The sequence below is a fragment of the Echinops telfairi genome, unplaced genomic scaffold (genome assembly GCF_000313985.2).
Source record: "Echinops telfairi isolate 266 unplaced genomic scaffold, ASM31398v2 ScPeMD7_7468;HRSCAF=8506_0, whole genome shotgun sequence".
NCBI classification, from domain to species: domain Eukaryota; kingdom Metazoa; phylum Chordata; class Mammalia; order Afrosoricida; family Tenrecidae; genus Echinops; species Echinops telfairi.
In genome coordinates, this window is record NW_022111369.1 from 19919045 (window position 1) to 19943383 (window position 24339).

Genomic DNA, 24339 nt, shown 5'->3' on the forward strand with positions numbered 1-24339 from the left:
CCAGATATGGAAGATAACAATTATTTTCCATTTCCCAGCTATAGTATTTCTTTGGAATGTTGTGAACTTTTAAAAAATGTCACTAAAATGTTAACTATTTTTTCTTTCGTACATTTGTGAGTTTTCACTATACTAGCATTGACTACTAAAAGGTCTACTGCAAATTCTTGCAACAAACTCTGTAACTATTTCTCAACTTATTGGTAATCTTATCTCATACTTGAATGCATGCTTTATGACATTTAATAAACCATGATCTAGTCCTTTGAAAGGACATGTAAAAGATCACTAACTTCCTTCTGTATCCATTAACTTAATGTCTTTATTTTAAGTAGCTCATTTTTTATTCTAATTTTAAAAAATTATATGGATGATTCTGTTAAAATTTAGAATATAAATAATATAACTGCATATGCAGTGGAAGACTCTCAAACACACAAAATATGATAGATATATCCAAAAGGAAAACATAAAGCAAAAAATTCACATAAATAGGAAACCACACTCAAACTCATCAGAAATAAATTTAAAAGTATATTATTAGGAAGTACTACAAATTACAACCTTATATGGATCACTTATTACATATCAGGTTTTCTATTAAGGCAAGTTTTTGTTCAGTGCCATCCACTTTATTTTGCATCAGAGTTCCACCATGTAACAGTGTAGAATTGCCCATTTTAGGCTGAAATACTTAGGAAGAGAAGTTGGGCCGAACTTTACAGAGCAGACCCTAAAGTCTTTTGCCCAAGAACTGCCAGCCTTTTGACTAGCAGCTGTGTGCCTTGCTGTTGTGGCACCAGAGCACTTTGTTGTCAAGACTACTCAATCCCATGTATAGTAAAGAAACGGAACTCTATACCACATTCACCAAAACTGTTAAGAGATAGTGCTTGGATCCCAAACCAGACAGTATAGTTTAAGAAAACTTACTCTTAACCACTACCTCTTAAGTCGTCAACTATTGGGTAACTTCAAAGGAATAGATATGCCCAATGGCCAATGGCCTCAGAAATCATGCCTTTGGCATAGCAGTCCACTGCTTCTTCTCACACTAGGTTGGTTCAGCGAAAAGTCCAACAGAGTATTTCAGTTCCTTTAATCTGTAGCAGCTGGGTTTGAGGTAAAGCCCAGGTCACTTAGTGAGATTTCCAAAATGTGTCCTCTTGATGGTACCTGTGAAAACAGCTACATACTTTGAAAAGACAAAATCCAGGTGGTCTATCATACAAGACCTGGATCATTGTAAGGCTGAAGACAAATTTAGTCAGAAATGTACACTTTTTAACATTATACATGGCAAAATTGGAATTGGAAGCCCACACTAGTAACACTAAGGTTTTCACCATAGGCAAGTTGCCTTTCTTTCATTTACCCACCAACAGAAATGAAATCATCCTATAGAGAGAGATTTAACTCCCTCTCTTCTGGTCATGACTTTCCATAGAAATTCACCAAATATCATTGTAAAAGTGCCTGTTAATACCATCTTCAAGAAAACACCACATAAGACTGAGAACAGTAAGTATCTTGTTATCAAATAAAACTTGTAGTATTCTACATTCTGTAAAAACTTCAGACTCTAATAACCAGAGACTTAGCAGGAAATCTTACTGTCATTCTATTTTACCTTAAGGCAATTTTCATCTACAAATGTGCCAAATGCCTAGAATACACCAAATTCTTTCACATGGATTTGCCATGTCAAAATGCTGTGTTTTACTAATTAAACATGACACACACCTTAGAAACCAAGGAAGGCTTTTTCAAATTGATGTATGCCTTCCTTTACATTTTATTAAACATAAAGTTAAATGGATAAAATTTAAAGGGAACAAGTTCACAATCAAAAGATGAAAATAATCTTTTTAAGTGAATTTGATAATCACAAGGTATAAATAGTACTCTCGCAATCATATAAAACAACCAGAGAATCATTTATGATGCTTGAACAATTTCCTTGGGTTCTTAATGACCCTATCGAGGGAATATTCTCAGCTAGCCCTCCTGACCAAACTATCCTGACTTTCTGCGTGCCCTGCAGCATTGTAAAGAGTCATGAAGAGCAAGTCCACAAGCCCCGCAAACGCGAGCAACAAAGTGAACATGGCAGGCAGTTAGGTTAACAGAAAATAAGTAGTTCGGATTACCTGAAATCCATAAAAATTAAGGCTCGAACCCCTGAGAAATGGCTTGAAACTTAATTCTTTCTTAATAAATTTAATTAATCAAATTTTCACTTGGACAATGCAATTTTGCTTATATCAAGTAAGTTCTGCGGCCATTGTTCTTGTATATCTCTTATAATAAATCTTTAAAATTAGGGAAAATGAACACACTAGCACTTCTAATTACAACAAACAGCGATCTAAATTTAACCTTATCAACATGGATATCTGAACTAACTCAGGCTGCTTTTGTTTTTCTTCTGAAATTCCGTTGTTTTGGGAAACATCTGTAATTCCTAATTCATATCACCTGAAAGGTCTAGGTTGCTATAACCCTGATCAGCCATTCAAAACCACCAGAAGATCTGTAGAGGAAAGACTGGGTTTTCTATTCTGATAAACAGTTCCACAGGGGATCAATATGAGTCAGCATTGACTTGATGGCAGTGAGTTTGGTTTTGGTTATAACTGTTGAGGGGCTATTTCTCCCCCAAACCCAGATTATACAAAGGCCAAGTACTGTTATAGTATAAACACTAACATGTTTTTAGTCATAGGTTCAAAACCATAGAAAGACCAGCCAAATGGTATATGCCCTAGTAGGCTTTCCTCCTGGACACTCAGTTGGGAGCAACTAAATTACAGATGAAGACTGCTCAGGGACAGCCATACAGTTTAATCACAGACAGCCTGGAACCTGTTACAGCACACAAACTTCACAGATTACATATGGGGCTCTGGAGCCTAACCACAAAGAGTTAGGAGCAACCTAACTCAGAGACTATGGGTGAGACCTCAAGGCTAATGAAAATGTGAGCCTTAGGAGTTGCAACTTTTCAAGGATTTAAATTATGCATTTAACACATGTGGCCAGATCAGAGATTAGAATTTTCTAGAACCAAAGGTGGAGGCAATGGGGGATGGAGGGTGAAAGACCAGGAGCTCTCAAAGGAAGGACCGTTGTTAAAGGTCTCTGGTACTCACACTCACATCCCACCTAGCCCAGGCACTCTATGGGACTCCCAGACAATACAGGTCCCCACATGGGGTTTCTCAGTTTACCAGAAAGCCTCTGGAAAGTCCCAGTTTTTGGTCCCCAAAATGCTGCTAGCAGATAAGGTCTGGGATGCCCTTCACTGTTTTAGCCAAAGAGAGAAACCAGGTTGATTTGGGAAATTCTAAATTTATTTCTGTAAGTACTTGACAGAAGGAACAGTGGAGTATGAAACCTTCCCAAACTGTTTCCCAGACTCAGTGAAAATCCAACCAGTTATTTACCTCAAACTTTTTGGCAGGTTGTGGGGTGAGATAGTTAAAAAGTTTATTGTGCCAATCTGGCCAATAAACACATGTGGGATTAATTGAAGGGTGGTGAGATAAGTGGCTTGGTGAGCTTGCCTTTCTTGTTCTCGGGGCTCTTGTTCTCTGATGGTCAGACCAGGGTACAGCTGCCTTAGCCAGTTTCCTACTTCAACTGGCAAGGCTCACTACCTGCAAGACATCCCTGAGGAGAAGCCACATGGACCCACCCCTATGCAGCCCTGGGTGCTGGAACAGCCACGTGGAGACCCCTGCCAGCGCTGAGATGCTTCCCCGCTCACCGATTCGGCTTTCCTCCTGTAGTTGACGTCATTGTGTGTGTTTTGTGAGGTTGAGGAGGACTTTGTAGATTGGTGTTGGACATATGGGCTAATGTTGGACTTCTGGGTTTGAATAGCACTGGGTCAGGATGATTTCTTAATGTACACTTACCCTTTATATAAAACTCTCTCTTATGTACATAGGAGTTTCTATGCATTTGTTTCTCTAGTCTATCCAGACTAACACAAGGGGTATGATAACAGGTTTTGCATCAATCCTAGGAGATTAACAAGTTTACAATGACCAGATGATCTTTAAACGATATGACAAATAAGCAGTCTACATTTCCTCAAAGGATTATCAGATCACCAGTTAATATTGTCATTACTCCAAAGGCTGTCAGACCACTCTCCCCTTAGTTTTCAGGCTCCAACCATATCTAAATGGCCCTGCTTCCCTTTCCCTGAATTAGAGCACCCTGGCTGATTGGATTGAAAATGATTTTTTAAATTATTATTATTTTTAATACTGTTATTGAGAGCTCTTAACATCTCTTATCACAATCCATACATTCATCCATTGTGTCGAGCACATTTGTACATATGTTGCCCTCATCATTTTCAAAGCATTTTCTTTCAACTTGAACCCTTGGTTTCAGCTTCTCTTTTTTCCCCCTCCCTCCCTCATGAACCCTTGATGAGTTAGAGATTATTATTTTCATATCTTACATCGTCCTCTATCACCCTTTGCTGCTACAACCTAAGTCCCTTTTTAACAGCAAAATCTCAACAGACCAAATCCCCAATTATGTTATATTTCCAATGTTTGACTAACAGCGGGCTGACTCTGTCATCTCCTCTATCACGATTAGTTGGAATGGACTCAAGGCAACCCTACCTCCGTACAACAGAGGGCAACTCTCCCTGATCCGCGCCATCCTCACAATTGTTTCCACGTCCCAGCTGGTTGTTGCAACCACCGTGTCATTCCATTTCGTACCTAATAAAAACAACAATGAGATATCAAGCTTTTGCTTCAGCAGCAGTAAAATGGAAACGTTTTATTTAATGAATAATTAAAAATTCACAAATAGAAAAGACATCCAAGCCCTGAGATAGATATTGCAATGTGTTTTAAATTGCAGAAGACAGGATAAAGCAGTTTTTAGAAAGTGAAAAGTGGTTCAAGAGAGGGAGAAGAAACAACACAATTAATAAAAGATTTGTTTAACAAAACACATTGTCTTAACATCAGTCAGCCTACTATTGTTACCTTCTGAGGCGGTGACACCTGAGGAGTGGTTAAACAAAGTGTTCTGCCAGCACCTACTTGTCTATCCCTGCAGGAGTCACCCCTGCCTTTATACCAAGTTTAGTCTCTAGCTTAGTTTACAAAGAGTAAACTAAGTTTACAAAGAGTCTACAAAGAGCCATGGAAAATAAGCAGACTCAATCTTAGTAATTGAAAAGGAAGTTTAATTTCGGGGACTTAGAAAATCAGGGATGAGACTTGGTTAATTAGAGCTTGCTTCACCCTGGTTTAAAGGTCATAATGTAGTTACTGGCTCCATTTTAATTTTTCAATCCAGTTCTATTTCCTAATCTGGGTCAGGGATATGTTTCTGAAAATGATTTCTTATTAGGAAAAAAAAAAGCAGAGTAAATATTTTAAGCAAGCACTTTTAATAAACATTTTTTAACCTCAACCAGGAATCCTGACTCTTTCTTTTACCAGAAGTTACTCTGACCGCCCCCCACCCGACCCCCCGCCACTGCCATGACTTTTACTTATCTTTGCAGTAAAAGTAGACATTTCTAGGTTAGACTTCCATTTAATTTAGATGGAGTTTTTAAGTTAGCTCTGTAGCATATCTAATTGTGTTATGACAGTGCCTCAAATTTAAAGAAAAATCACATACACAAATATACAGAACTTCAGTTAATGGAGCACGATCTTGCTTCTATCATTCTCTAATTATTTCAATGAGATAAAACATAAAACTATCAAAATAAAGCCATTCTATACAAGGGGGCTTCAAATTTTTCTTTTAAAAATCCCATTACCATGTAAGTCCATTTTTCCACAGATCTTTTTGAAGCTCTGTCATATAACAAGACTAAGGAGAAACAATGGACATAATATGCTTAAGCAGGACCCCTGCAAAAAAAATTAATAAAAGAAATCCACATATGACTAGGACCAAGCACCAACTCAGGATTCATAGATTTCACATACATTTAGGAGCTGTTTAAAATACATTGAAGATGTATCATCCTTTGAAGTGCTTGGTACCTGGCTGATAAAGGGCAGAAGATTCCAGGGGAAGAGGAGTTAAAACTGGATTATTGGTTATAGTGAGTTAAAAACTTAAAGTAGTAGAGAAGACAGTGTGTTCTGAGTTAAATTTTATTTCAACATCTATTTTGAAGAACTCAAACTCAAATGATTATTCATCTATTGTTTTATTTATGCACACTCTATTTCTCTCAATTGCTCTCTCACACACACACATGTGCACACACACACACACAGACACACACACACTAATGGGCCATAATTAATTTTTGAAGACATTTAAATCTACCAGTTGTCACCAATCCTTCTTTCTGTTTAAATAATTCAGCAAGTATCTCCTAGCAATAGTATTCTCTAAACAGTGATAAAGTTTAGGAAAGTTTGCATTGTTAGAATACTAGTCTTTATAACATATTTTATTCCAATTTCTCTATCTCTGAATAATATTCTATATCCAGGACCACCTCCTGTGTTGCATTTAAATAGCATCTGTGCTTCTTTAGTCTAGAATCTTCTAGTCGTTGTTATTTAAGACACTGCTTTTTTTTTCTGAAACTATTCGTGAGCTTGATTTCAATGTGAGTTTTTTCTCTCCTCTGCATGTAGTTTTCTAATCAATAGCAGTTAGTAAATTATTTTTTTCTCATCCTCCTCGGTAATACATTTTTTCATTTTAATTTCACACAGTGCCTTAAAAAATGTATTCATTATCCTCATATCTGTATTTGCTATCATAATAAAAATACTCCATTAAGCCAGTATGATTAAAATATTTTAGGTAATGTATGTTACTTTACAAAATAAATACATACCCAAATTTATCATATCAATGAAAACTACTACAATGGCAAACTAGAATATAATTATTTTAACTTTTATTTTGTTATGAGCTTGAGAGAGAAACGCTATGGCTTTTTAACATTCTATTTATTTTATCTCAGTTGTAATTTGTATTTCAAACACAGTCATCATAATTTCAATGAAATGGCATATATAAATTGTTCAGCGATTCAGATAAATTTTAAATCAGTTTCAAAAACCATAGAACACAGACCATAAGAAGAGTAAGTGGACATTAGGCAGCTCTTTGCTACAGACAAGTAGTTTCAGATACTTATGTATTCTGAAAGCTACAATCTCCACATGGTTTCAATGCAGATCAAATCCACTTAAGAGACACTGCTTATTCACTCTAACTTCAGTTGGATAATGCTTTGAATACAAATAACTGTTTTCCTTCCTACAACAAAGAAGACTGACCTTATACATCCCCCACTTGACTGTGCTTTGAACAGAAACAAGTTGTTAATTACAAGATGTTTTTGCATAGTTAAGAAGTTAAAATTATGTTATGTCATTCATGTTTTATTTATTTTTTTCATCCAGTAGTGTGAAGTTAGGAAACATTAAGTTCTTTGGTCTTTGCCATCTCTTCACCATGTTTATTTAGGCCATTAAATTTTGTTTTTCTCTACATTCCAATTACATTGCCCTTTCTCAAATGCTCTGTTGCTTCAAGATTCCATGTTTAATTTACATTCAATTTTTCAGCCTTTTCTAAACTCAGCTACATCTTCATATCCTTTTTATTATTTTCCTACAGCAATTTTGCAGCACCATACTTTATGCAATTAATGCATGCATCCTATATTTGTTTGCCAACCACACCCTGCCCCAGGTATTTCCATAAGTTGTAAAAACATTACCATAGAATTCTTATGAAAATGTTTCTAGAGATATTATATTTACATAGAAATATGACATTTGCTTATCAATTAATGATTGTCTATACTTTAAGAGCAATTTGAGAATCATTCCATATGTGCTTTGATAATGAACCGTGGTGAAGTTTGAACAAATACATTCTAACACTTTAGAGTAACTGTGCTAGCTATTCCCTGGCTCTGGTGGGCTTGTTTTCATTCTCTTCAGATTTTTCCTGAACTTAGATGTTAGCAATTGATGCTCTGTTTCACAGTAGCCGCTGTCTGGTTGTAGGTGATGATATTGAGCTTCTCCATCACCTCTTCCCGCAGATGTGGTCTATTTGATTTCTGTGTCTTCCTTCTGGAGAAGTTCTTGTGTACACTGACTCTTTTTTTTTTCTTTTTGACAAAACAAAGGATTTGCTCTGAGCAAGCCTGGAATTTACTTTTAAGATTTTTTTTAAGAAAATACTATGCCCATTATTTTCAATTTCTTCATATGCATGTGAAAGTTGGACATCCAATAGGGATGACCAAAGAAGAATCGATGCATTTAAATTATGGCACTGGTGAAGAACATTGAAAGTACCGTAGACTGTCAAAAGAACAAATAAATCTCTCTTGGAAGAACTGTGGCCAGTTTTCTCCTTAGAGAGAAGGAGGGAAAGACGTTTTCTCATGCACTTTGGACACATTGTCTGGAGAGCCAGGTTCCTGGAGAAGGACATCATGCTTGTAAAGTAGAGGGGCCGTGCCAAAAAGGGAATGCCCTCAACAAGCAGAATCGCCATGGCAACGCTGCAACGATGGCCTCAAGCTTAGGAAGAAGCCTGGGACGAGGCAGTTTCTGTTCGGTTGTGCACAGGGCTGCGTTGGGTCAGAACTGACCTGACGACAAATAGCAACAATGACAATATAGGTGTGCAATATTTCATAATACATAAGACCACCTTTCTTCTCAACCATTCTGAGATGTATAATTAATCTTAGATAGCTTAGATCCAGGAGCCTCCGGGGAAGGATATAGAGAAAACGAGAAGTTTTATTTCTTTTCTTTGCTATCGCTTATACACTGGTGATACAATAGGCTAAATGCTCAGCATTTTCAGAAGGTGTATACTAATGTATTACGTAATTGAATTTATTAACTGCTGCTATTATGGGAATTGATTATTGATCCAAGATTATACTTGGTATTGATAGCCTTGTTCTTTTCTTCATTTGTCATGATTTGTTTGTCATGATTGTTTCAGTCCATCCTCATTTTATCTTTAATCATTGTGACAAATAAGTGTCCCATCCTTATTTTTCAACTTGAATACAGAATTTCCCCTAGTCATATATTTTTCTGGGCTATTTCATGAAAATTTCAGTTGGAGAAATACTTGAAACAGTGGCAGAAAAATTAACCCCCCAAATAATGATTCCGCTGTTTTAATTATATTTAATTGATGCTCATATCTATCAGGATCTATCTTAGCGTACTTTAGTAGACACTCTCTTTTCTCACAACTATGACCAATATCTATAAAAGTTTTCAAAACTATAGCTTTTACACATTATGGTATTTTATAGACAGTAATAATTCCACTCCTTGTAATTCCTTGCAACTCTAAATTTGAGGGTCTTTCTTATTGCCTTTTCAATACTTCCAAATATCTTCTATTAACAAATTACAGTTAAAATTAAACAGTTATTCTCTGACCTGCCACTGCCAGGAAGATTTGAAGCACTTGCTGATGAAGCTCCAAGACTGGAGTTTTCAGTATGGATTACAACTCAAGGTAAAGAAAATAAAAATAATAAAAATTGGATAAGTAGGCAATATTATGATAAATGGAGAAAAATATTATCACTGTCAAGAATTTCATCCACTTGGAAACACAATCAATGCTCGTGTAAGCAGCAGTCAGGAAATCACTCAACCTGTGGCGCTGGGCAGATATGCTGACCAAGACCTCTTGGAAGTATGAAGAGCAAGGATATTGTTTTGAAGACTAAGGAGCACCCTACTTGTGCCATGGGATAGGCCAGGGCATTTTCAATTGCCTCATCTGTCGGTAAAAGTTGGACAATAAAGGAGAAAGACTGAACAAGAGTGGATGCACTTGAATTATGGTGTTTGAAAAGAATATTGAAAATACCATAGACTGCCAAAAGAACAAACACCTGTTTTATAAGAAATACAACTAAACTGTTCTTTTAAAGTGGGATGATAAGACTTTATCTCACATAATTTTGACATATTATGCTGAAAGATCAGTTCCTGGAAAAGGACACAATGCTTGATAAAGTGGAGGAACAAGGAAAAAAAGGAAGGCTCTTAAGAAGCCAGATGGAAACAGTGGCTGCATCAATGAGCCCAAATATCACAAAGATTGGAAGGATGGCTTAGGACCAGGCTGTGTTTCCTTCCATTGTATCTAGGGTTTCTCTGAGTTAGAACCAACTAGAAGGCACCTAAGAAAAAGAACATATTTTCCATTGGCTTCTTCTTTTTCTATTTGCTGTTTTTGAAGAGGAGTTTCTGGGTGGAACAAAGGGTTAATGTGTTCAGCTGCTAATAGAAAAATTGAAAATATAAGCACAAAAGTTGAAACTGTAAGCACATTTGGTGTTCCAAATGAAAGCCATTGAAAACCCTTTGGAACTCAGTTCTTCACTGCCACAACGAGGCCACTGTGAGCGGGGATCAACTGATGGCCCTCAGAGGAAAGGAGTGGTGTCCTTTCCAACATACTTATTCCTTCTGTGAACTGAGCAAATACGAGAAGCTGGACTATATGAAGAAGAGCGTTATGTCAGGGCTTGAGTTAGGCTAATTAACAACGTGTCGTATGCAGATTACATACCTTGCTTGCTATAGCAAGGAGTATTTGAAGCACTTTTTGAGTAAGACACATAACTGCAGTGTTCAGTATAGATTGTCACTCAGTGAAAAGAAAACAAAATCCTCACAACTGGGTCAGAAGACATCATGATAAATGGATAAAAGACTGAGGTTGTCAAGGATTTCATCTTGTTTCATCCACAATCAAAGCTCATGGAAGCAGCTGTCGAGAAATCAAACAGCTTATTTTATCGGGCAGATATGAGGTAGAAGACCTTTTGAAAGTATTGAAGAGCAAGAGTGTCCCTTTAAGAACTAAACTGCACCTGATCCAAGCTATGGTTTTACAGGGAATCACATACATGTGACAGTTGGACAATGAATAAGGAAAAGGAAGAAGAATGGATGAATTTCAATTATGGTTCTTGGAATGTATATTGAAAGTACTATGGACCACAAGCAGAACAAACAAATCTATCTTGGAAGTACATTCAGAAAGCTCCTTAAAAGCGAGGATGGGAAGACTTTGATTTATGTACTTTGGACATGTTTTCAGGAGAAACCAGACCTTGTAAAAGGATATCATTATAGGCAGATTTGAAGGTCATCCCAAAAGGGAGCATCACGGCAAGATGACTTAACACAAAGGTTGCAGCAATGAGCTGAAACAGAACACCCATGATGAAGATGGTGCTGGAACAGGCAGTGCTGTGTTCTGCTGCACGTACGGTCTCTATGAGTTTGGAATGTACTAGAAGACAACTAACAGCAGGAGAAGAGGGATTTTGAAGCTAAACTTCCTGAAAAAAAATTTCTTATTACAGTTCAACTTCTTTACTCCTTCCAAATGCAATTTAAGCCAATGTGAGTGTTGTGGTGGGCTGTGCATTGAACTGCAAGCTATAAGGTCAGAGGCTGGATCTGCAGGAGAAAGATAAGACTGCTTTTATAAAGGTTTAAAAAAACTCAAAGGGGCATTTCTACTCTGTCTTACAGGATTGTTCTGACTAGAAATTTACTTGATTGCAGTTATTTTTTTAAATTAATTTATTTCTTCTGTCTCCCGATATAATAGCATTTTTTTAAAGTTCCTTTCTCACCAGACAGGTCAATAGTGTTAAAACTTTGAATCTGCTAAATACACTTTATTCTAATGACTTCTCTAACACAAGATACATTGAGTTCCTCTAATGTCTCAGTTCCTCAAACGTCTCAGTTTGAATCTCTCTGTAGTCTCCACAAGGAGCCCTGGGGACATACCGGGTTACACAGTGCACTGCTGAAGGCGGAGTCAGCAGTTGAAACCCACCATTCTCTCTGAGGGAGATGAGCCATTCTACTCTGTGCATCCAAATCAACTTCCTGGCAGCGAGTTTGGTTGTTTGCTTCAGGCTCTATCTTTACACATGGTCATGGATTTGGGGGTTCCTTAAAACTTATTGGTAGATCCAGGTCCACTTATATAATTTTCAGTGTTTTACATACTGCAAAGCTAAGTACTAGCTCCTCTTTACATTAAAGAAGTAGTTCTTTAACGACTGTTGTTAAATGCAGTGTTAATTCTGACTTGTGGTGACCACATATGTGCAGAGTAGAACTGCTTTAAAGGGTTTTCAAAGATAGGCTATTTCTGAAGGAGGTCACTAGATCTGTAGTTAAGTGCTGAGTAGTTTGTGCCACGTCGGGACGTCTCTACTGCTTAGAATGGATATTGATGCGACTATTTGCTTTGGTTTTGCACCAAACCATACAGGGTTATAATCGTGGATGCCTAATCGTTTTCATGTGTTGTTGTTAGGTGCCATCCAGTCTGTTCTGACCCATACTGACTCGGTGCACAGCAGAGCAAACACTGAACGCTCCTTCACCATCCTCACAGTTGTTCCTATACCTGAACCCATGGTTGCAGCCACTGTGTGAGGCCAGCTCATTGAGGTCTTTCCTCGTTTTCACTGTCCCTCCCAAACATAATGTCCTTAGCCGGGGGACTGGTCTCTCCTGACAATATTTCCAAAGTAGGTAAGACGAAGTCTTGTCATCATTGCTTCTAAGGGACATTCTGGCCATATTTCTTCCAAGACAGATTTGTTTGCCCTTTTAGCAGCCCATAATACTTTCAGTATTCATCTCCAGTACCACACTTTAAATGTATTGATTCTTCTTTGATCTTCCTTATTCAGGGTCCAACATTCACAAGTGTATGAGGCAATGGAAAATAGCATGGCTTGGGTCAGGTGTATCTTAGTCCTTGAGTTAGTTAATTGTGCCAGCCTGGCCGATAATCACATGTGGTGCTGGTTGAAAGGCGGAGGGATAAATGGGTGGTGAAGCCTCGCCTTTCTAGTTCTCGGGTCTCTTGTTTTGTGATGGTTGCATCGGGTGCAGCTGCCTTAGCAGTTCCCTGCTTCAGCTTGCAAGATGGATTTCCTACAAGACATCCCCAAGGAGAAGCCACTTGATCTATCCCGATGCAGCCCTGGGTGCTGGAGCAGCCGTGTGGAGACCCCTGCCAGTGCTGAGATGCTTACACGTTCACTGACTCAGCTTTCCTCCTGCAGTCGGCATCATTGCCTCTGTTTTGTGAGGTGAAGGACTTTGTGGACTGGTGTTGGGTATGGGTTAATGTTGGACTTGTGGGCTTGGGCAGCATTGGGTTGGGATGTTTTCATGATGCACCTTTTCTTTACATAAAACTCTCTCTTATACATGAGTCGCTGTGGATTTGTTTCTCCAAAGTACCTAGACTAATACAGTCCTCAAAGTGAAATTCTTGCTTTTCAATGCTCTAAAGAGGTCTTGTGCAGCATGTTTACCTAATGCCAGTAGTCTTTTGATCTCTTGGCTGCTGCTTCCATGAGCATTGATTGTAGTTTCAAGCAAGAAAAAAAAAAACAGAAAACCTTGACAAATGCAACTTGATCTTTATATATCATGATGCTATCTGTTGGTCCAGTTGTGAGGATTTGGGTCTTCTTTACCTTGAGTCCTAATCCATATTGAAGGCAGCACTCCTTGATCTTCATCAGCAAGTGCTTCAGGTTGTCCTTACTTTCAGCATCACAGTTGGATCATCTGCATCTCATAAGTTGTTAATAAGCTTGCTTCCGATCTTAATGCCACCTTCTTCTTCATATAAGCCAGCTTCTCTGGTGATTTGCTCAGCCTACAGATTGAACTAGTGTGATGAGAGTATACAACTGTGACATACATCTTCCCTGATATTAAACCATGCAGTATTCCCTTCCTCCATTCCCACAACGGTGTCTTGATCCAGGTACAAGTTCTGCAGGAGCACAATGAAGTGTTCCGGAATTCCCATTCTTTTCAAGGTTATCCATAGTTCATTATGGTCCACACAGTCTAATATTTTGGCATAGTCAATAAAGCACAAGTAAACATCTTTCTGCTATTCTGTGCTTTCCGCGCAGATCCATGTGATGTCAGCAATGATATCCCTCATTTCAGATCCTCTTCTGAATCCAGCCTGAATGCCTGGCAGCTCCCTGTCAATGTACTGCTGCCACTGTTGTTGGATAGACTTAGGCAAAATTAAACTTCTGTGCCATATCAGTGATATCGTTCTGTAGTTTGAGCATTCTTTTGGGTCGCCTTCATTTGGAATGGGCACAAAAAGTAATCTCTTCCAGTCATCCAAGTAGCTACACTCCAAATTTCTTGGCATAAATGAGTGAATGCTTCTAGTGCTTCATCAGCTTGTTGTAGCCTAATTTTAGTAAACTAAGCTTAATATACTATACAGATACTAACCCGTGTAATTCTCACATCAATACTATTGTTACTGCAACTGTGGGTTCATACCCCCAGAGCAGCAGAGCCGCTTCACTAACTCCAAGATAGAAGAAAGAAGAAAAGTTGATTAGGGGACCACTAGGGAGGATGCCAACCACTGTCTTGATGGCATCCTGTTTGAAATCAGAATACATAGAGACTACATACCTAGTACTTTGAATTTATACTTTGGGAGTCATGTGAAGGTGTTTTACAATAACTCATTTTCAAGATTATGATGAGGAACAGTTTTTGAGTATAAACAGGCAAGATCCAGTATGTCACTGCTAACTATCTATAGATAGCAGAACATAGCTTTTAAATTACTAACAGTCATGCAAATAAGGGAAGACCCTCAGAGTTATCTAGGTAACATCTGCCTCCATCCTGTTTGCTTCTGAGCAGTGGAGCAAATTTCTACAAATTCCATAGAGACTGCATTAAGTAACTTAGGCTAAGTGCATTAACTAAAGTACCTTGGGCAACACTATGAGATTGCTCTTATTTTATCATCCTCATTTCCCAAAGTGTGAGAAATAAAAGCACAGAGGTTAAGTAACTTATCAAAAGACTGACAAAAAGCAGATGGTGGGAGTGGAGTCCCAAACAAAGGAAATCCAGGCTATCAACCACTAAGCTTATTGCATTTCTCGAGCAAAGACTACCTACTTTATAGAACTAATAATTCAAGAAAGTATATAGGATAATAGCATGGGCACTGTTGATGAATAAGAAAACTACAGTTCAGAAGGGTAGATAATTTTCTAAAGGTCACAGACATCAGAAAAGTAAGAGTCAGACTTTGCGCTGAGATCAGTTCTTCTTCGTACACGAGGCTGACTCTGACCCTAAATCTCGTTGCATCAAATGTAGATAATACAGATAGTGTCCTTAAACATTTGTCCTTAGCACTTACTTGACTCAAGGTGCAATGCTTCTTTATATTATTCTCAGCTTCTTCATACATCTGGGGCGGGGTGGGGGGGGGTGCCCTGGTGGCAGCAGGGAGGAGCGTTAATAGACGTATCTTAAGACTGGTGCTAGTCATATCTAACCACCATCTACTGCTAGCAGGTAGATTCCAATTCATAATAACCTATCAGGCAGTAGAACGACTCCTTCGAGTTTCTGAGGCTGCCAATCTTTAGGAGAACAGAAAGACTCATCTTTCTCCAAGGAGTGGCTGGTGGGCTCTGATTGCTGAGCTTGAGGTTAGCAGTGCATGGACTGCCCTGCACACCAGGGCACACAGGAAAAAGTAACTGTTGATTGAGTAAATACTCCAAGTCCACCGATTTGTTTAAAATCAGTTGTTTTGGGTTTTTTTGCAAATGATTTGGAAGGCATTCCTCATAGCGGTTGTAAACCAGACAACATTTGGAGAGTTGTTTCAAATTATTGCATTATTCTTTTTTTTTAATCATTTTATTAGGGGCTCATACAACTCTTATCACAATCCATACATACATCAATTGTGTATAGCACATTTGTACATTCATTGCCCTCATCATTCTCAAAACATTTCCTCTCCACTTAAGCCCCGGCATTTTTCTATGTTGGTGGTGGTATTTGAATGGACTCTACTTTGTTGCTGCCATGGTCACAATACTAAAGTGAGTGTTACACAGAAGGTATGCGTTTAAGAAATATTTGTTGAAAGGAAAATATTGAGAGGTAGCAGAACTGAAAAATCAATGTCACCATCATTGGATGTATGGATTCACTGTCCATTTGAAGTGACACAATAGAAAATAGCAACAACCTTCATTGGAGCACAGTTTACTCACAGACAGTTATTAATTTTTATTAATATATGTGAAAACACATATTTATTTTAATAAAATTTAAGGTTTCACCAAAAGATTATATTATCTCTACACACATGTGCCTTTTGGTAAAAATATTAAGCTCGTTTAATTAAGCTTATGATTTCAAATATATTTACATTTTAAAATAATATGCTGATATATATTTATCCTAGAAAACCAAATGTGTAACTTATTAATGAATGGTGTTGGTGAATTATTTTACAATAATGAATCCATTATTGATTTATGTAAAAGCATTTTTCAAAGTTTATGAATGAAATGATTAAAATGACATTATTTTGTTTGCATCTCCACAGCTCAGTCCATTTTTAAGACATTCTGTCCTGAAGAGAACATTTAATGTTACTCTACCAAATCCAACAGTAAATAAAGGAAAATCTCAGAAAACATAGAAAAATGTCAAATATAAATGTCCAGGGGGCAGAGCAGAATACTTCAAATGGTGAGTGCTTGTCTTCATGAGTTACATGGTTGCTACATTTTTATAATCCATAAATTGATACCTAGCCACATAAGATCTTTTGATTCAGATAATTTCTTTCCTTTGAAACAATATGTTGGTATTTAAGGTGCTTAGGAATAATGAACAAGTCACAAGGAATAAGGAATAAGTTAAGGTAGATAGACGTGCTCGTCTGGTTAAGGGTACTCATAACATTCCCTTTTTCTATTTTTTTCTTTAATCATTTTCTTGGGGGCTCATACAACTCTTATCACAACCCATACAGCCATCTATTGTGTCAAGCACATTTGTACATTTCACTTTCTATTTTTATAAAGACTGATTCTCATTTGTCTTTACTACCAAGGTAGAATAGGTTCCATAATGAATTTTAGCTGACAACTTTCTTTTGATTAACCTATCTTTAATAGAAGAAAATGAAAGGAAATTTATTAAATAATACTATGCTACATATAGAAGGGCGCTTCAAAATTTCGTCAAAAATTCTATTATCTTTTCATTCCATTTTCCATGAATTTTTTGAAGCCACATAATACTATGTAGTACTACACAAAGCCAAATAACACTGGGCTATTTATTTTTGTATAAACAAGCATGTTTGGACTAAGAATAGATACTCTCAAATAACTAGCTAACAGAAATTAAACTCTGATTTAAACACTGATTGTATAGATTTGTATTTTTTGGTAAAGCTGGGACTGTACTTAATAAACAAATTGATGTTATTATTTCCCAGACAAAGAATTTTTCAATTCAATATCCACACTACTAAATGACATTAGAAATTTACTGAGATTCGATTAATTGCAAGGAAGCAAAATTCTGAAAAGAATATTGTTGGTTAAAGTAATCAAATATAAATCCAAATATCTAATGTATCATGAAAATTGCTTATTAGAGCTATTGACAAAATGAATAAGATACTAGCAGAGTTTATTCTTGTTATAGGTTAGATCATTGTTGCCCAGGATGGTACAAGTAGCCAAATGAGACTATGAGCACTTGAAATATGGCTAATTTTCATTGATATATACTGTTAATTCTATAAAGGATAGAAGTTTTAAAGGCTTAGTGTGATAGAAAGGGTGTAAAATATCACAGTAATATTTACTACATTCTGCTTGGTGTTTCCTAACATTCTGAATTGTGGGAGTTGATGTCATTTCATCAATTGTATAAAAATTTCAACCTTTAACTTCAAACATTGCCTTTGAAACTCTGTCTCTTACTCTTCTGATTTTGAAAATTCAGTTACAGCTATTAAATCATTTTACTGTGTCCAGCGTTGTTTTTCCCCCACAACATGGATTCTTTTATTCCTCCTGTCTCCTTCAGTTTACATAGTTCCTAAAAACTTCTCTTCAGCTTATTAATCTATTTTTCAGTCTGTAGCCCTCTATGAAAGTTATATTAAGTTCTTAGTTTCAATTGTATTTTTCAGTTTTAGATTGCTGTTTTATTAAAATCAATAAAGTCTAGTTACATTGTGAGATATTAAAAAATATTTTTTTTAAATGGACTCTCCGTTGCTCCTGCTCTGAGCACAATAGTAAAAGGTGTGTTTAAAAGCCTGCTTCAAATAACTCCAACATTAGGTTTCACTTGTGGATCTGTTTATCCTCTCTTTATTCTCTTAATTTTCTGACTTTTGACTCTATCTCTTGACATTCCAAGTAAATGCATTTGACAAATGCTGAGTATTGCTTATAAAAGTTATAGAGATAATATGATGCTATCTAATCCAGATAGAATTTCTTTGAGTTTTCTGACAGGTACTCATATATTGGGCAGATCACTTTTCTCTGTCATGCAATTGTAGCACGTATGTTTCTGGGGTATAAATAGCCCTTCTGTAATTCTCAGAATCTGTGACGTTTTGTGACATTCAGTGGTATTTACTCGAGTCCTTCCTCCTTGTATGGCTCTCAGGTTGACTGCTTTCTCGCTCCCCTCCAGCTTTGTGAAACACCAAACTGCCCAAACTTCTACTCAGTTGCATTGATCCGTCGCTACTAATTTCTACTCTACTCCTCAGCCTTTGAGCCTACATAAAGGTTAGAACATATTTTGAGGGGGAAGATGATGCACTTACTTCAATAATTTCAATATTTAAGATCTCTTTGGGATTTTGTCTCTTCAAGTCTTGATGTCTTGGACTTGAACTATGAATTTTACTGCTCAGACTTCAAGACTCAAAATTGCAGCTTACTTTATAGCTACTTTTTGACTGTCTTCTAAGCCCCTTGACTTTATGCTGCCTACATTCCGCAAGGTGCAATCTAACACTAAGCATTGCTTTGATCCCATCATTTTCTTCGCATTTCTGGACCTTTCCGACCTACATTTCTACATTCCTCGCAATCAATTTTAAGAATAACCACCGCCCGCCCCCCCCCCAACTCAGGACTCAGTTTGAAACAATATTTCCTCGGTCAAAGCTGAGTTCTCCCTTCTCCACAATTTGTCAAGCACTCTCGGCTCTCAAACAACTCTGGATAGCCAGGTCTTTCATCAACTTAAGAAGAGTATCTTCTAGACACAATATAGACTGACATAATTATTAACTTACTATGCTCCTGAAAATGCACGTTCTCTGAAAGAAAAGACATTTACTAAACTTGGGTCCACATTCATTTCTTTGAGGATTATTGTTGCAACATTATAAACAAGAGAATATATAATCGTTACTTGTTTAGCTTTTGCTGATTTTTGTAAAATATGGCACCAAGCAGAACTAAGTCCCTCTCAGGTGATTTCACCCACATCCAACAGTCTTCTGTGGAATAAACCTTCCGAAGCAAAACTGAGCCCGCCCCGGTTAACTTTATCATTGCAAATGCACAATCAGACTGCATTCCACGTTTTCTCTTTGTCTACTCTCCTGCCACTGAGACCCACAAAAAGTAAAATTGGAGTTTCAATGTAGAATTATTCTGTAGTTTAGTAAGCAGTGCAATTTGGGGCTTCTTCTTTTAAGCAAACTATTTTTTTCAATTAAAAAAAGTTCAAGGTTTCTCTGGACTATTAGAGGGAAAACAGGAAATCAGCAGGTACAAATGACTATCTGTTCTACTAATATCTAGATAAAGGAGGAACAAGGTAGATAATGTAAGGAAGTCAGAAGATTAAATATAGGGAAAGAGTTACCATCTGCATAAGGAAACTTTCTCAAAACTACAAGTGAGAACAACAGGTTAAATTATTTGGACTTTATTGGTTTACCTTGGGTAAAGACAAATTTTCCAACTGTTCCTGATCATGAATGAAATGTGTATAGGATTAATTTTTAATATACAATGTCATGCACATGAAGCTTAGTGAAAAATAATGACATTCCTCTGAAATGAAATCTGGTACAACCTCTCATGGCTTACAGCCATATTCATTTATTTACTTTTCTTTTTAAATTTTTAACAGCTTTATTGATACATAACTCACGTATCAAATAATTCAATCGTTTAAGCACATTTTTAAAAGTTGTGGAATCATCACCACAATCAATTTTAGAGTTTCTTTTTCACAAGTATATTTAAAAAGTAACTTAGTAAAATAAAAAGATCTCATCCACGGATGACTCACTGATTAAGAAGTCAGCATATTAAGATATAATGTGAAAATGTAAATGCTCATCTGTTTCTTTCTTTTCTGTTCTGTCAACTAACACTTCATCTTATGGGCTTCGCTGTGATCATGATGTAACATGCAGACAATTGCAGATGTGATGTGTCCTTTAAGTATGTCTTTACCTAACTGAAGGCTCCAGCTGAGTCATTAGAACAGTTCAGGAACCAAGATTCAGCACCTGTGAGCCACTTGATTTCTAAAGATTGAAAAGTAGTCCATTTGACTTGGTCAAGCACAGGGGCAGGGGAAGAGAGCAAGACCTGGAATGATATGAGGTGACACCGTGGCTGTGACAATGGCTTCAAGCATAGGAACGCTTGTGAAGGTGATGCAGGACAGGGCAATGTTGGGTATCCAGTTGCTATGGGTTGGAACCTACTGGATGGCATCTAACAACAATTAATGTGGCTAGCAACGAGGGTGGGGTGTGGAGGCATGGTATGAACTGTTTGTAGCTCTTTTTGTTTGAGATAATGTAACTAGAAGAACAATGTGGAAAAAGGTATTTTGGCTTAGGTTAAGAAATACAATAGAGACACTACTTACTGAAACAGCTTTCCTCTTCCCACAGATAACATACCAGAAGTTATCTGTTAATCTAAAGGTGAGCTGACAGTTCTCTCACGAAGTACTTCGATTTTGATGATGTCCTCTATCAGCTGCTCAAAAGAACATAATTGCTCTCCTAACCTTGTGAAATAGAAAATCTGTTCTTGAAAGGCATTTCATTCTCTATTAGTTTCCTCAACATTTTTCCTATTACTGAGCAGTATATTGCATTCTTTCCTAACATATACTATTAGTACTTCCATATAAAATCTGATGCCGAATAAAGACATTGGATGAAAAACTTTCCCTTTTTGTCTTTATAATCGTACTCTCTAACCAGAGAATAAAAATATTTCCAAACACTGGGGATGTGGTCACAAAGCAAAGGATGCTTTATGTGTGTTAACCTACTGGGCTTCTGTTCTTGCACTTCATCTCTTTAAAAAATGCTAGAATTGGAGAATTAAAAGCATGAAAAATTTAATGTATTTTACTTTGTGTGAATTCTATTTTTATAAGTATAAGAACAAGCAGTAAATTATTAAATTATATTACAACACAATGCATTCTCTTTAATAGCATAAACCTGTGAGGAAGATGCTAAGGTTAAATAATGAAATTTTTTAAAAGTAGCTAAAAAGACTAAACTTCAATTTCTCAGCAGAAACTACATGAGCAAGAAGACAATGGGATGGCATAAATAAAACTCTGAAAGAAAAAACTGCCAACCAAGTAAAATTTTCCCTCACGTACGACAGTGATATTAGGACATTTGTAATTACATAGAAATTAAAGAAATCTGTAAACAGCAAAGCAACCTTACAAGAAATGCCAAAGGGGTACACTGAACAGAGAACCAACAGTAGCAGACAACCCAGAAATAAGTTCAGAGACAAAGTGTTCAAAGTAAAACAAATCTTTAAGACTGAAAATAGGTAACTAGGGATATCAGTTTATAACAAAGAGTACAACTACAGAGTAAAACTATCAAGTAGTATAGTTACAAGAATTTTAAATGGAGAGGAATTCAGTATATAATATGATGTCATCAAAAATGATGGAAGCAGAGTAAGACACTGGAAGGAGTGGGAGAGTTAAAGGCAACAAGAGTACTTACTGTCACATGCACAGTCCTGTGATAATGAGTACCTGCACGGATAGACAGGTAGGATGAATGAGTTGGAAGGGAAAGTGATGAAAGGGACAGTATAACCACTAATACATATGGGTTCTCAGAGGATATTTGTATGGGCATTTACCTTTGCATGGATGTTGTTGCTAACAGAGGGGAAGCCATGAAAACATCCTAACCAAAACCAATGCCTTAAGAAAATGTGCCACTGTTCCTGGGGGCTCAGAGACATAATAATGTTAGGGGACACCAAAGGCAATTGCGATAAAACAGTCCATAAAGACATGTGCTACATCCTACTTTGAGTAGCAATGACAGGGCTTTTAAAAACTCCCAAGGAAAAGGATGCAATATTAGTCTCTGTCTGTCCAGAAGGGGGAAAAAGGAGTGAGGAAAGTCAAAGGTAAGTGAAAATAATATTCATCATTGGATTTCACTGACCACACATACATAAATCTCCATGGTGTTGAGATCAGAAGAACTAAATGGTGCCCCACTACGACTCTCAACTTCTCTGAAAAAGGATCACATTAGAGGTCCTCAATAGAGAGGGGGAACAATATGCAACAAAACTCAAAATTATAGGTGAGACCAGGCTAACTATTTGGACAGAGGTGGTTGAAACCCTTGATAACAGGACCCTTAGTCACCATTCAGGTATGGAACTGAACTCAGTCCTATGGCTCAATTTTCAATCAAACAATGGACACATTTGTATACGTGGGGGTGGGGTGGGGGAAGAGGAGCCGCAGAGTAGGTTGCACCTTGGACTGCTAACAGTAAGGTCAGCAGTTTGAATCCAGTGGATAATTCAAGGGAGACAGAGGAAACGTTTTGCTCTGTAAAAGATTTTTAGTCTCAGACACCCAGTGGGACACTTGTGCTATAGGATGGCTCTGCGTTGGAATAGACTAGATGGCAGTGGGTCAAAGGGGAATGTTAGCACTACTGAGATATGCATACCTTAAAATAATGGACCATTTAAGATGAAATGGCACCTGTTACCCAAGGACAAAGTTCAGAGAGTTAGTAAAAGAGGGAGGAATAGAAACAGGTAACAGAGGAGTAGGATAATTGAAATTGTACTAAGGAATTTTACGGAATGTGATGAATAAAAATGTGTGTGAATTGTTAAGTACAATGCTCAAGATATACTCTATTTTTATCCAGTTCACAACACAATTTTTAATTTTTAAATTTAAAAAGTTGTAGTTGCTAGAGTTCAAGTTTTGTGTAACCCTAAGTAAATTATTAAGACACCAAAATCTTTGTAACTATCACATGAAACAACTGATGTGCTAGGTCAATAGTTCTCGAACATTGCTCCATAATCACCTAATGGATTCGTGAAATAACAACATCTAAGATAACCCAATAGAATTTTCACACTGTAGAACAATATCCCTGGTAGCGTATGAAAGCCAAATTTTGAGCAAGCTTATTCATCAAGTGTTCCAGTAGTACATGGCTAGGGAGCTGCCAGAGGTTCAGATCAAATTCCTAAAAGTACATGGAACAAGGGATACCATTGCTGATAGCAGATGGATCCTGGCTCAAAGCAAAGAAGACCGGAAGGATGTTTACTTGGCTTTTTTTGAATAGGCCATGGCATTCAAACGTGTGGATCATAACAAACTATGAATGACCTTGACAAGAATGAGAATTCCAGAACACTTCCTTGTGCTCCGGGGGAATGTGCACGTGGATCATGAGCCATTTGTGGAACAGAACAAGGGAGTAGTGCATGTTTTAAATCAGGAATGGAGTGTTTCCGAGGTGTGTGCTCTCACCGTACTTATCAATCTATATGCTGAGCAAATCACCAGAAAAGCTGGTGTATATGAAGAATAACGTGTCATCAGGATTGGAGGAAGGCTTATTAGCAACCTTAACATCATGAAAAGTGGAGAAAAGGTTAATGTTGTCAAGGATTTTATCTTGCTTGAATCCACAAGCCATTCTCATGGAAGCAGCAGTCAAGTGATAACTCTTTACAATGTTGAAAAGCAAGGATGTTACCATGAGGACCAAGGGAACCTGACTCAAGCCATGGCATTTTCAATTGCCCCATATGCATGTGGATGTTGAACATTGAATAGGAAGATCAAAGACGAAGCAATGCATTTGAATTGTGGTGCTGGCCAACTATACATGCATACATGAATAAATAAATATGTAAATAAACCAACATGAACTGCTAAAAGGACAAACTGATCTGTATTGGAAGAAGTACGGTCCGAGTGCTCCTTAGAGCCAAGGATGACAAGACTTTTATCTTTTTTTTTTTATCATTTTATTAGGGGCTCATACGACTCATCACAATCCATACATACATCAATTGTGTAAAGCACATTTGTACATTCATTGCCCTCA

At 37.2% G+C, this 24339-nt stretch overlaps 1 protein-coding gene across 1 annotated transcript in view; it reads left to right on the plus strand.

The window, feature by feature from the left end:
• Positions 1 to 21067, plus strand: part of STPG2 (sperm tail PG-rich repeat containing 2) — a 583185-nt gene extending 562118 nt beyond the window's left edge. Inside the window, exons 13-14 of the mRNA XM_045284289.1 lie at positions 16495 to 16640; positions 20857 to 21067. Of these exons, the coding sequence (XP_045140224.1) occupies positions 16495 to 16590 (96 nt within the window). The 3' untranslated portion in view covers positions 16591 to 16640; positions 20857 to 21067. The remainder of the gene's footprint in view (positions 1 to 16494; positions 16641 to 20856) is intronic.
• Positions 21068 to 24339: the final 3272 nt, after the last annotated feature.